Source organism: Mirounga leonina, unplaced genomic scaffold (assembly GCF_011800145.1).
Source record: "Mirounga leonina isolate KUSES-001 unplaced genomic scaffold, KU_Mleo_1.0 Mir_94, whole genome shotgun sequence".
NCBI lineage: Eukaryota > Metazoa > Chordata > Mammalia > Carnivora > Phocidae > Mirounga > Mirounga leonina.
This window is the reverse complement of record NW_023270855.1, coordinates 45769007-45782523: the sequence shown is the minus strand read 5'-3', so window position 1 is coordinate 45782523 and position 13517 is coordinate 45769007. Positions and strand designations below refer to the sequence as shown.

The 13517-nt window shown below is 50.9% G+C and overlaps 1 protein-coding gene across 4 annotated transcripts; it reads left to right on the top strand.

Annotated features, from left to right (window-relative positions):
* Positions 1 to 5686: 5686 nt before the first annotated feature.
* KXD1 (KxDL motif containing 1) lies at positions 5687 to 13100 on the top strand. 4 transcript variants are annotated; one of them, XR_004677752.1, is made up of 6 exons: positions 5687 to 5793; positions 8571 to 8692; positions 9672 to 9824; positions 11152 to 11198; positions 12136 to 12433; positions 12847 to 13100. XR_004677752.1 is itself a non-coding variant. In XM_034996640.1 (6 exons), exons 2-6 carry the CDS (start codon positions 8592 to 8594, stop codon positions 12876 to 12878), a joined length of 555 nt encoding a protein of 184 aa, XP_034852531.1. In that variant the 5' UTR covers positions 5687 to 5793; positions 8571 to 8591; the 3' UTR covers positions 12879 to 13100. The 4 variants fall into 4 exon arrangements, 3 of the variants coding, with proteins under 3 accessions (XP_034852531.1, XP_034852533.1, XP_034852532.1); XM_034996640.1 differs by having other exon boundaries at positions 12136 to 12357; XM_034996641.1 differs by lacking the exon at positions 5687 to 5793 and adding an exon at positions 5809 to 5828 and having other exon boundaries at positions 12136 to 12357.
* The last annotated feature ends 417 nt before the right edge of the window (positions 13101 to 13517 follow it).

Sequence of the window (13517 nt, the reverse complement as noted above, 5' to 3'; positions counted from 1 at the left end):
ATTAATGGTTAGGTGAGCGACTGAGCAAGCAGGGCTGCTGGAAAGAGTTTCTCCTCCCTGCACCCTCTGCCAGAGGGTGATAAGGTACCCATGGCCTCGGGAGAAGGTGGCAGCTTCGATTAGTTGGGTTTTTATGGATCTTGTTTTGAAAAGGGGGGGACACTTACTCTTCCCTCTTTCTATTTTATTTCCTTCCCAGGAGTTACCCATTTACAGAATGATCTCGTTCATTCTTTTGCTTCTCTCCCTTCATCCCACTCTGCTCCATCCTGGAAAGAATTTTGCCTGTTTTGTCCCCACTGCATCCTTGAGTGATGCCTAGCACCTACGGTATGGGAGTTCAATAAATGAATAATTGAATGAATGAATGAATGAATGAATGAATGAATGAATGAATGAATGAATGAGTCACTGCCTATTGGAGGTAGCTAACACTGGAGTAGGTAACTGGTTTTGGAAGTAACTAACTTTTCAGATTGGTGCTCCTTCCAAGGTCACCTCCTACAGGAAGCTCTCCCTGACCTCCCCAAGGCAAAGCCTGATTGGCTGTCCTTTTAGCTTGATGAACCTTCACTTCATAACTGATTTTATGTCTGTGCCATTATTTGACTTACCTCTGCTTTGCCCACTAGATTGGAAAAACCCCATAGTCTGGGAAGGGTCTGTTTGTCATTGTTTGAACACTGGAGCCTACACAGTGACTGGCACAAAAGGAGAGGAGGTGGGGGGAATTCAGGGAAATCACTGTGGTTGGAAGGAAGGCAGGCTAGCCAGCCAGAGAGGTGCTAGGCTGGTGAAGATATGTGAGAAATATCCTGGGAAAGAACATCAAATAACCCCTGGGCCAGTGCTGGTTCTGAGGGACTTGGACTACTCCCTGTCCATCTCTGAACCTCAGTGTTTTCATCTGCACAGTGGAGTCTCTTACCAATCCAGCCCCACCTCTGTTATAAGGGCTGGAAGAACTATAATAACAATGATACTAATAAGTAAATAAGTTAAATACAAACTGATAACAGCAACTATTGCAACACTAATAGTAATAGCTGACACTCATCAGAGGTGAAGGCAAACATTCACATGTATTTAATCCTCGCATCAGCCTTATGAAACAAATGCTCTGATATTTGGAGACCATGTCATTGACTGCATGGTATTGTGATTGTCAGTTTCCTGGTGAACTAGACTTTTTATTGTTATGATGTGCTCCTCTTTATTTCAATGTTTCTTGCCTTGGATGGACTTTGTCTGATATTAAGATGGCACATCTGTTCTCTTTTGGCTCATTTTTTTATTCTTATTTTTTTTATTTTTTTAAAGATTTTATTTATTTATTTGACAGAGAGAGAGTTAGCGAGAACAGGAACACAAGCAGGGGGAGTGGGAGAGGGAGAGGCAGACTCCCCACTGAGCAGGGAGCCCGATGTGGGGCTCGATCCCAGGACCCTAGGATCATGACCTGAGCTGAAGGCAGACGCTTAACGGCTGAGCCACCCCAGCGCCCCATTGGCTCATTTTTTTAAAGATTATATTTATTTATTTGTCAGAGAGAGAGAGAGCGCACAAGCGGGGGGGCAGCAGGCAGAGGGAGAAGCAGGCTCCCTGCTGAGCAAGGAGCCCAACACGGAACTCGATCCCAGGACACCCAGGACCATGACCCCAGCCAAAGGCAGATGCCCAACTGACTGAGCCACCCAGGCGTCCCTTGGCTCATTTTTTAAATGCACCATCCTTTTGCAACCTTTACCTTCCATCTCTCTGTATCCTTACATTGTATGTGTGTCCTTTGTAAGCAGCACAGAATTGAGTTTTGCTTTTTGATCTAGTCTGCCCATTTTTGTCTTTTAACTGGGGCATTTGGCCTATTTACATTTAATATAATTATGGACCTATTTGGACTTAAATTTGACTTCCTGTGTGTTTTTTCTCTGACTCACCTGCTCTGTGCTCCTTTTCTCTCTCTTTTCTTGCCTTCTTTAAGCTTGGATGCATATTTTTTGGTAAGACTATCCTCATCTTACAGATAGGGAAACTGAGGCACAAAGAAATTGCCTTGTTCAAGGTCACAGTGATGAAAAACAATATAGGTCAGGTCTCTTCCCCTATTGAGCTTTTATTTCACCTAGGGAGCTGGATATTGCACAATGATTCAGGTAAGTACCTAACTGCAGCTGTGATAAGCACTAAATAGGAAATAAAACTTAAAAAGTGGCAGAGAGTGGAACCTGGGTGGCTCAGTCGTTAAGCGTCTGCCTTCGGCTCAGGTCATGATCCTAGGGTCCTGGGATCAAGCCCCGCATCAGGCTCCAGCCCCGCATCGGGCTCCAGCCCCGCATCGGGCTCCCTGCTCCGCAGGAAGCCTGCTTCTCCCTCTCCCACTCCCCCTGCTTGTGTTCTCTCTCTCGCTGTGTCTTTGTCAAAAAAAAAAAAAAAAAAAGTGGCAGAGAGCGGCTTCCAGTCCCCAGACTTGGGCCTCCCCCAACAACGTCCCCATCACTAGTCTGAGTGTTCCCATCACTTTTCACCCTCTCCCTTGAACACAAAAAGGAGAAAAATATTTTCTTGTCTCTACTCCACTCCACAAAACATTCGGGGCCAACCAAGTCCCTTTTAGCCTTGACTTGAAGCCCTCATCCCTTCCAGGACCCTCATAAATGTTTCCAGGCTCCCAACAGAACCCGAGGGACCCATTGAAAAGCTTGGTTTTTCCAGCCTGGGCCTCTTCTGCTGCAGTCTGCAGACAAGAGCCATGGTTCCCAGCATTCCCCACCCAGGCTCTTCCCTCAGCACTGGCTGCTGCCTGACTCACAGAGCTCCACAATTCTTCCAGAAATCAAATGCACGCTGTGTGCTTTCCCACCATCCTGCCTTTGCTCCTGTGATTCTCTCAGTCCTGAATGATTGTCAGCACTGAGAAAACTCCTAATCCTATCCCAAAACCCCATCCAGATGTACCTGCTTCCTTGCCCCCAAATGAGTCCTCATACCCCACTCTTCAGGTTCCTCCAGGCTTGCATCTCTCCTCTCTATAGCCCTGCATTGTCCCCTTTGGTACTGGGATTATCTGTGTCAGACCCTGTCTCCTTTCATCCTCCAGGGCTAGGCAGGGACTAAGTACTCTCTGGATCCCCACAATATGGGCCACATCCAGAGGAAGTGCCTAGAGGGTTTACTGAACAATTTTTAAAACTTCTGAACTAAATATATAAGAATTCTGTTCCTCATTAACTTTTCAATGAATGAAGGCAACAGAATCTGGGAATAATAATACTTTACCCTCAGTTTATGGAGGGCTTATAGTGGGCCAAGCCTTATTGTAAGGAATTAATCTGTATGATTTTATAAGGCTAAGCCATTTGCCCAAGTCCACTCAGCCAGGATGTGACAGAGCTGGAATTAGAACTCAGGTTTGTCCAATTTCAGGGCTCCTAAAGAGTCTTCCATGTACCCAAGGGCATGTGTGTATCTTCCAAGCTGTCAACCACGTTAAGAGGCAGATGCCGTGATCACTCATAGTTAATAAACTGAGACCTAGAAAAATTAGATGCATAATATATAACATATACACATCATAAGACCTCAATAACCAATGATAATTGCTAACATTTATTGAGCAAGTACTATTTGCCGTTTTGTTCATGCATTTAACTTGAATTACCTCACTTAAAGTGCATCTTTGTATCATTATGAAGTCATGGTTTTCAGTGTATATAAAAGAGAACAGATACAGAAGTAAATATAAATGTGTATGCATTGGTTAGTATACATATTAGTATTTTCTAACTCTTACTGCTGAGAGGATCTCTGAGCAATGATACCCCAGTAGCAGTGAGCACACCCAGCAGCCAGATCTTAGTTTCTCAAGACCATTCTCCAAGAAAAGGAGCCAGGCTCCTTGGAGAAATAGCTGATTCCAGGGATATTCCAAACCAAGCATGGAGCATCTTGTAGTGCTAAAAGTAAGGAAGTTCTTAGAGAAAGATGAAGACATATATTTTTTAAGATTTTATTTATTTATTTGAGAGAGAGAGACAGCGAGAGAGGGAGCACAAGCAGGCAGAGTGGGAGACGGAGAAGCAGGCTTCCCGCCGAGCAGGGAGCCTGATGCAGGGCTCGATCCCAGGACCCTGAGATCATGACCTGAGCCAAAGGCAATTGCAGGCGCCCCGATGAAGACATATTTAAAAAAAAAAAATTTTTTTTTCGAGGGGAAAGGGAGAGAATCTCAAGCAGACTCCCTACTGAGCATGGAGCCCTATCCCACGACCCTGACATCACGACCTGAGCTGAAATCAAGAGTCGGATACTTAACCGACTGAGCCACCCAGGTGCCCCAAAGATGGAGACATATTAAAAGAACAAAGAAGCTAACCTAAATTGGCAGCAAAGTAAGTAATGAATTAATTGTAGGGGCGCTGGCTGGCTCAGTCCATAGAGCATGTGACTCTTGATCTCAGGTTGTGAGTTCAAGTCCCATGTTGGGCATGAAGCCTACATAAAAAAAAGAAGAAAAAAAGAAATTATTGTAACCCACAGAATAAAATAAATGCTCATGAGTTCATAGTGATATAAATACTTGAATAAATGCATAACTAGAGAAGAATGAACAGATCTTTACAATAGAATTTCAATTAATAATTAATTAATAAACAGAAAATCACCATAGTAATTTTTGCTGGCAAGAGCCATGGATGGATACTAAAACTAGTGGGTGAATATATGTTTAAAAAAAAAAAGCAGGGCGCCTGGGTGGCTCAGTCAATTAAGGGTCTGCCTTTGGCTTTGGTCAAGATCCCAGAATCCTGGGATGGAGCCTGCTTCTCCTTTTCCCTCTGCCCCGCTCCCTCTCCCCACCCCCACCCCGCTTGTGCTCTCTGGCTCTATCTCCTCTGTCAAATAAATAAATAAATCTTAAAAAAAAAAAATTAAAAAAAAAAAGCTAGGGTATTTGCATGGTCTCTTAAGGTATCTCCCCCTAAACTACTTATTGCAAAGGGGAAAAGGGGAACTTAACAGTTGAGAAACTGGCAGACACTGCCTTAAGCAAGTAACCAAAGTCAACATCACCAATAATGAGACACATTAGTATCCTGTGACTCCAGATATGACGTACTGAGAAGGACACATCATCACTTCTGTGGGATTCCTGCCAAAAGTGAGAAACTTCAGTCTAATCATGAGGAAACATTGGACAAACCCATATTGATGACTTGTCTACAAAACCAGCACTGATCTTCAAAAGTATTAAGGTCATAAAAGATTAGGAAAGACTGAGGAACTGTCACCAAGTGGAGACTAAGGATACATGACTAAACGTAACACGGGATCCTTTCTGGATGGGATCCTGGACAAGAGAAAGGTCACCAAAAGCGAAGCAGGGACTGGATGAATCTGATTCCCAACCTAGAAAACAGGATGTCTGGCTCTGGGTCAACCACAGGCCACTTGAGCACCGCATGACCTTGAGGGAATACCTGCCCCTGCTGAACCTCAGTCTTACCATCTACTAAGTAGGACGCCTTTTAGAGTCCCCCGCCCCCTTCAGGGCTGTGGCGCATCTCGGGCCTTGGAAACCACGCAGGCGCGAGAGGGACTGCTTGATTGGCTATTCGTTGTGACGCACTGGCCAACGGTAGCAGCACCTAAGCCCCACCCCTTCCTGCCGCGCCTCCTAGCACGCACATCGGCCCCGTGCACGTCGCCTACACGCGGGGTCGCACGTATGGTGCGTGGTGACGTTGTGGCGGCGCGGGCGCCATCCCGGAAGCGCGAGCAAGGCCGCCAGATGTGCAGGTGCTGCTGCCACCGACGCCGGGGCCGAGTTCGGGGTGGGGCTGGGGACGCCGGGGCCGCTGGGGAGCCGGGCCGGGTCGGGCGCGGCCCCCGGGCTGTCGCGGGGTGGGACGCGCCGCTGGCCACATCTGGGCACCATTCCTGCGTCCAGGCCTCAGTTTCCCCGACCGCGCAGTGTATTCGCCGGTGGTGCTACGGGCCGGTTCCGGATCCGGGGCGCGGGAGCTGGGGCCGCCTGTGTTCAGGCTGTGCAGTGTCACCCGGAACCAGGCATTGCCCTCTTTGGGCCTCAGTTTACCCGCTTTGCAGGGGCGGGGCGTGAGGGGGTATGCGAGTCCTACCTTACTCGCGGGTTTTGCTGAGCTTAGGCCGCCAGATTAAATTCTGCGTCGATAACTGGGTGGAATCCTGGCGTCTCCGCCTTGCCGTGTGACCTTGGGTAACGGAGCCCACCCCTGTGAGCCTTAGTTGCCCTTGGAGATGATAGTGTTTGCCTCATAGGGATGATTGGGGATTAAATGAAGTGCTGTACAAGTGTTTGCTCTTGTTCTTGGAAGTACCAGGGAGCCCCTTGCTAAAATGCTGGTTCCCGGGACCCGCCCTAGGACTTCATAGTCCCCCTGGAGAAACAGTCTGCTTCGAGCCCAGCTCCTTTATCACTGTTGGTTTCAGTCCTCACAGATAGCGCTGTGAGATTCTGATTGTTATTCTCATTTTCTGGATGAGAAAACTGATTCAGGGAGGTGAGGGGACTCTCCCAAGATCACACAGCCTCCCTCTCTGCGTGTTTCCCTCATAAATATATTTGGAGCAGGTGGTCATTTCCACCTTGTATGTGGGCCAGACTAGCTGTTAGGGAAGTCTTCCTGAGAAAGGCAGCTGGGTGGAGAGTGCCTTGAATCCCTCGGCCCTCACATCTGGGAGCCAGAGACAGGAAAGAGCCCTACTTTGAAGCAGAACCGTTTTCCACAGGTCCAAATCTTGCGCCTGCCAAGCACTAGCTGTGGGGCTTCCTGCCAGAGTCTGCCCTTTGAGCCCAAGTATCCTCTTTATACATGATCACACTTCTTTGTAAATGTGGATACCGTGGGTGTTGGTATCTGGCACGTAGTAGGAACTCAGTAACATGTGGTTATTGGGTGGGGGGAACTTCACCAGGTGTGGCAGTTTATTTCCAGAAGGCACATAGGGGCTGCAAATGACTTTTGGCCTCCATGCTTTTTGGGGAGAAAAATACAAGCTGCTGTTTGTAAATGAGGCCATTTCTCACACTCACACACACACACACACGCACACATCCGTCCACGTTTCTGTGTTTTTTTCCTGGAAAAATTCAGAAGTCTGGCGGAAGTCAGTTGCTGTAAGAAGCAGCTGTCCGGGCATAGGTGGGCACTGAACATCTGTTCAGATTCACAGCTTTCTGGATCCTGTAGACTGTGGGCATTTGAGTTGTGACTCAGGTTTACTGGCTCTGTGGCAATGGTCCAGCTCCTCAGTTTCTGAGTCTGTTTCCTAATACGTAATTAAGGATAACAGTTCTCAGTGTCTGAAGCTTAGTGGTTTGGTTGCATACAGTAAGTGCTCAGTAAAGAGGAGGGTGGATCAAGTGGGCTCTGAAAGCCCTTCCTGGTCCTGCATGTGAATCTCAACCAGTTGCAACTGGGCCTTTCTATTGGCAATTAAATATGTGGACCTTAGAGCCAAGCTATGTCAGGATTCCGGGTTTTGCCTGACACCGCCCCCCTCCTACCCTCCGGAGGGTGAGTGCTGAACCTGTGGCCCCCTCCTGCCCTGGCATGGTCTGGGAGGCCCCACCCACCATGATAGTCATCTGTTTAGCCACAGAGCCATCTAGGTTGCAGGGGCCCACAGCCTGACTGAAAATTTTGGCTTTAATTGGCTAATACGAGTCTACTGTCAGAGCTGAGTTTGAAAGCCACCAAGCTAAGTTCTGGTGATCCCTTGCTGTGAGCCAGGTTCTGGGCTGGGCTCTGGAGGCAGAGACATGCTTCTGTTCTCTTGGAGCTGACATTGCTTTGGGAGTGACAGGCAAAAAAGTCAACTGATTGGGCGCCTGGGTGGCTCAGTCAGTTAAGGTTCAACTCTTGGTTTCAGTTCAGGTCATGATCTTGGGGTCATGGGATCGAGCCCGGGGTCAGGCTCTGCACTCAGCAGGGAGTCTGCTGGAGATTCTCTCCCTCTCCCTCTCTCTCCACCCCTCCCCACTGCTTGTGTGTGTGCACGCACACTCTCTAAGAAATAAATCTAAAAAAAAAAAAAAAGGTCAACTGATAACTAAGATAATTTCAGGAAAGGATGAGCCAATGAAGCAGTAAGACGAAGTGCTAAAAGTGACTGGTGTAGGGGATAGTCATCAAAGATCTCTTGGGAGAGAAGGTAGTGGAGGTGGTGATGATTTGAGAGGGCAGTCATGCATGTGGGGACAGCAGGTGCAAAAGCCCTATGGTGGGATGAGCAAAGTCAGGGGGATGTGGGTGGAGGCTGGCAGATCTGTGCAGGTGGAAGGTGGCCATGGGGACTTGGGCCCATGGAGACTGGGGGCCACAGAGGTGGGTGGGTGATGGGATTCTGATGTGCTTGATGCAATTTACAAATACGTCCTTTCAACACCCCTGAATTCTCAGGATGACAAAGCTGAGGCTCAGGTGGTATGACCGACTTCTGGTCATGGGGCCCGGGGTTCCCAGCCCCTCCTTTCTGCCCCACCTACCCCACTGCCTGGTGTAGACTGAAGACTCCCTGCCTGCCTGTTTCAGGCAGCGGAGGAGGAGGAAGAGATGGACCCCCCGGACTCGGCCTCGAGGGTCTTCTGCAGCCGCATCCTGAGCATGGTGAACACAGATGACGTCAACGCTATCATCCTGGCTCAGAAGAACATGTGAGTGGTGGCCAAGAGCTGTGGGCCCCGGGCGTGGGAAGGAATCTACCCGCTGGCTAGCATTCTTGCCCTGCCCGCCCTTACCCTGGGCCCACACTGGTGATAAAATGAAGGAAATGAGCAAATCTGCCGGCTGGCTCCAAAGTAAAATTCCTTCCTGGTCTGGAGGCGAGGCCTTGGCACAGGAAGCAGGGCTTTGGGGTGGTTTTGCAGCTGTGGATGGCTTGGCAGGGGCCGCAGCAGCTCCTATCCCAGGGCCTGGGGTGAGGAGTTGGGATAGGAAGGGACTGTAGGAGGGGATTTAAGGAAGCCAGTGAGCTGGTCTCCGTTAGGAGCCTGGTCTCTCGGAGCCTCGGCTGTCTCTGCAGAGTATCTATGGTCTTTTGGAGGGGCCATCAACAGCCTTTGCCCTCCTTGGGGCTTGGCACTGTGACCACCACAACCTCACCCTAATTCCAGCCTGCTTTGTGGGGAAGAAAATCTTACACAATCTTGGGGTGGAAGCCCAGCCTCCTGTGGCTTTATATTTGTGTATTTAAGACAAAGCTCTTCCTTCCATTTATGACACAGCACAGACCTGATACCCTTCCATCTCTCATCCTGTGATGGGGGTGCTGGGTTTGTCTGGGTCAGATTTAGGCCTGGCCTGGTGAACTCCCACAGTGAGGGGAGACAAAACCAGACACAGACCTTCCTGGCCTCAGGGTGTCAGGGCTGGGCCAGAGGAATAACCTGGGTCTAGAGAGTCAGGGGATTCAGAGTCTGCTTGAGGGAGGGAGTAAAGGCCACTTGGGTAGGGTTTTGAAGGTTGAATAGGAGTTTGCTAGATGGCTCAAACAGCAGGTAGAGTTCTGCAGGGCAAGGGAACAACACACGCAAAGGTCATGGAACAGGAAGGGGCTTAGCATGATTAGTTTGTAGGGCATGGCCATTTTGTAGTGCATGGTTTGTAGGGCTGGTACCTTTTGTCTGCTGCCAGGCTGGACCGGTTTGAGAAGACCAACGAGATGCTGCTGAATTTCAACAACCTGTCGAGCGCCCGCCTGCAGCAAATGAGTGAGCGCTTCCTGCACCACACAAGGACCCTGGTGGAGATGAAGCGGGACCTGGACAGCATCTTCCGCAGGATCAGGTGGGTCCTCAGCCCCTCCAGCCTCTGCCTCCCCCTGAGCCTCAGGTTCCTCCCCTCTTCAATAAGGACCATCCACTCCACATAACAGAGCAATGGGGAGATTCAGCTCATTTGTTTTTTGAGGCTTCAGCGCTCACTTAGCATCTGAGAAGATCCGAACTTTGGGATGACAGATCTTGAAGTTTCTGAATTTCCGTTTTATTTATCTTTCCAAAAATGCAACATAGCACCAGATACGTAATGCAAAAGGCAGGCAAGTGCAGCCCGGGAAAGGCAAGCCTCTGGTCCTCCAGTCCCCAACCCATGAGGAGGCATATGAGATTGCTGGGTTTTGGGGGTCCCTTCTGAGCTGTTTTCTGTGAGGACAGAGAAAAATGCTCAAGTCCCCGAACACGCACCCGGGCCGGAGCGAGCCAGAGGGGCAGCCGTCGTTCCCGCTGACAGAGCCGCTTCCTCGGCCCCGGGGGGGCAGCCGCACCCACTGGCAGACTCAGGAGCAGAAATCATGAGACAGGCCAATTCAGTCCTTTATAAAAGCACATCTTTTCTGGGGCGTCTCATCAGGCTGGTTGCCCAGGTGTGGTGTTGGGGGTGAGCAGGAACCCCAAGCGTTGGCACCCTTTGTGCGTATCTGTGTCACCCAGAAAGAAGATAGTTGCTTCTGCCCTGTTGCCCTGTGGGCAGGGACCCAGCAGTGGTGATACTTCTGGGGGGCACTGGTTGGCCATAGTCAAGGATGAGACTTGACTATCATTCTTTGTAAACCCCTTTATCATTCTTTGTAAACATGACTTCATGACTTTGGGGGAAAAAGGAAAAACACCTGGATAAAAATGAAGCGAGCCTTTCTCTGTGAACATCGGTTTAACGTGTGCAAGTACCCAGTGTCTGGGTGTGGCTTAGCCACGCCTGGCCCCCACACAGACACTCTCATCCGCCGATGGGGGACAGGCTGGGACAAGTCACCCAGAGGAGTGACTGCCGAGGAGGTGGTGAGGAAGCTTCCTAGAAGGTTATCTGGGCAGAGGGGGGTTAGACCTAGGAAGGGCATGGCAGGTAGAGGGCCCAGCCCGACTCAGCACCGAGGACACGCACAAGCTCTGTGAGAGCTGGGTGGCTGCCATCTGCCCTAGGGGTGAGAGGTTTGCTGGGCTGAGCACAGGGGCCTCCCTCCAGCCCAGGAGCTGAGAGTGACAAGCGGTGGGTGTGTGCGGGGAGTTCCCATCCCCCACCCACTTGGAGTTGGCAGCAAGGGTTCCTGGCGTGCACCAGGCCCAGCCTGTCTGCTTGGCAGGTTCAGCCCTGTATGCCTTCCCTTCCCCCGCAGGACGCTGAAAGGGAAGCTGGCCAGGCAGCACCCGGAGGCCTTCAGCCGTAAGTGTCACCCAGGGCTCCTGCGCCCCACGTCTGGCCTCTGCACCCGCGGATGTCAGTACCCTCAGCCCAGGGCTGGCTGACCCTGATCCCGGGCCCTGGTGGGCAGTAGATGCAGAGAGATCTGGTGCAGGGAGCAGGGGCGGGGGTGCTTGGCTGGTCTTGGCAACCTGTAGAGCAGGTGCTGGGACCAGGATCCCCCCCAGGGTGGGGGAGGTTACACAGGGGAGTGTATGTAAGAACGATGACAGTCCTTGCCCAAGGGGATGTAACATAGCCCTATGAGCCAGGCTCTTACCTATAACCACCCATGAAGTGGGGGCTGTGAGTATCCCATTTCATATAGGGGGAAACTATAGCCCAAAGGAGCAGTGACTTCTCAGAGGAAGTGCAGCATCTCCCATGCTGAGCCTCAGTTTGCCCCCTCTGCCAAATGGGCCAACATTTTCCCACCCCAAGGCCGCTAACAACCCTAGGCACAAAGGCAATGCTGTCGGGGCGCCTGGCTGGCTCAGTCAGTAGAGCATGCAACTCTTGATCTTGGGGGTGTGAATTCAAGCCCCACGTTGAGTGTAGAGCTTACTTAAAAAAAAAAAAAAAAAAAAAGGCAATGCTGTCATCACGCCTGGTTTATAGAGCAGAATGCTGAGGCAAGGGTGGTGAGAGGCCTGGCCCCAGCAACACAGTCAAGAGGGCAGAGCCAGGCTCAGGCTCACCCCAAGGGCCCATGTTGGCTTGACCCCAGCGAAGCCAGGTCCTGGCTGTACCTTGAAGGAAAACCTCTTACCTTCCTGGGCTCAGTTTCCTCCTCTGTAAAATGGGCCACATTATGCCCTGTGGGGTGGCAGGGGAGTGGTCAGGGGTCATAGGCCCAGGTACTCTCTCATCACAGTGTCCACCACAGTGACTAAGCCAACTCCTGGCTTTCATCCCCCAGACATCCCAGAGGCATCCCTCCTGGAGGACGAGGATGAAGACCCCATCCCACCCAGCACCACAACCACCATTGCCACCTCGGAACAGAGCACGGGCTCTTGTGACACCAGCCCTGACACTGTCTCACCCTCCCTCAGCCCCGGCTTCGAGGACCTCTCCCATGTCGGGTCCAGCTCCCCTGCCATCAATGGCCGGAGCCAGACGGATGATGAGGAGACACCGGGCGAGTAACACTACTCCCTGGTGCCCCGAGGGGTCTCAGGGCAGTGGCACTCCCCCGGTGTCTGAGGTGGCAGCAGGTAACCCTGCCTGGAGATCAGCAGCTTCGCCACCCTGTTCTGTCACCCAGGGCTCCCCGGGGGACCTGGCTCCCTCTGGGGGTGTGGAATTCCTAGGGGGTCTGTCATTCCTACTTCTTCCTCATTGAGAACATCTGTCTTTTGCAGACCCCTCTGCCAGGCCAGGGGATGACCAGCTCAGCTGGAGTTGTTGGGCTGGGGGTGAGGGAGCTTTTCCAGAGCCAAGCTTGAGGTCTGCTAAAGGCTCCCAAAGACCAGAGCCAGATTGCCCCTGCCCCAGTGCCCCAGTCGAGACCTCCTCAAAGCAGACCAGCACTGTCTGTCTGAGTTGACCCCAGCCCATCCCTGCACCTACCAATTCTGGTCTCCCTGTCCCTTCTTCCAACAAAAGTATTGAATACTGTCTCCAATAGGTATCTCAAGGAGGTTTCTGAGACGATTGTAGAAGGCTCAAGATGGAGGCTGGCCATTCAGCCGCAAGCCTGATAAAGCCTGTGTTTCTCTGACCAGAGGTGTGAACCTTGAAGGCCCAGCAGGCCTCTCCCAGGGCCTCCGTGGAGCAAGCTGAGCCACCTTGGAAAACAGAGTTAAACGGAATATTTTTGTACCCGATGTTTACAGATGCTATTGGGAAGTTATCAATAAAAAGACTCTGTTACTAAAAAGGGAAGGGTGTACTTAGCAGTGGCTTCCTTCCATCCTTGGGCCCATTAGGCCATAAGGGGAACAACTGCAGGATGTGAGACAGGAGGGGTATGGGCGGCCAGGCACCACTGAGCTAGAAAGAGATGTGGCTGCTCTTGGTGGGAGTCTCCAGTGGTAGCAACCATAATAACCCAAGTTCCTATCACCACCTATGTACTCACACATGCTGTTCCCACTGCTCACAACACTGTTCCCTTACCTCTATGAATAACTTCATCTCCATATCTGCCTCAGGATGGACTCCCCAGGGAGCCAGGCTGGGTCCCGTTCCTCAGTAGACACTGTGTAGAGTTCCCTCATCTTTTAAGCACTTAGAAATTGTTATTAAAGGCCTCTTCCTAGACCCAAGAGTGTGTGCTTTTGCCTGTCAATTGGGGGC

What these genes read in the sequence shown, in the direction of transcription:
- KXD1 (XM_034996640.1), top strand. Translation starts at nt 8,592, where the DNA reads ATGGACCCCCCGGACTCGGCCTCGAGGGTCTTCTGCAGCCGCATCCTG. An exon ending in GCACCCGGAGGCCTTCAGCC is followed by an intron (nt 11,199 to 12,135) that starts GTAAGTGTCACC and finishes TTCATCCCCCAG; the next exon opens with ACATCCCAGAGGCATCCCTC. An exon ending in GGATGATGAGGAGACACCGG is followed by an intron (nt 12,358 to 12,846) that starts GCGAGTAACACT and finishes TGTCTCCAATAG; the next exon opens with GTATCTCAAGGAGGTTTCTG.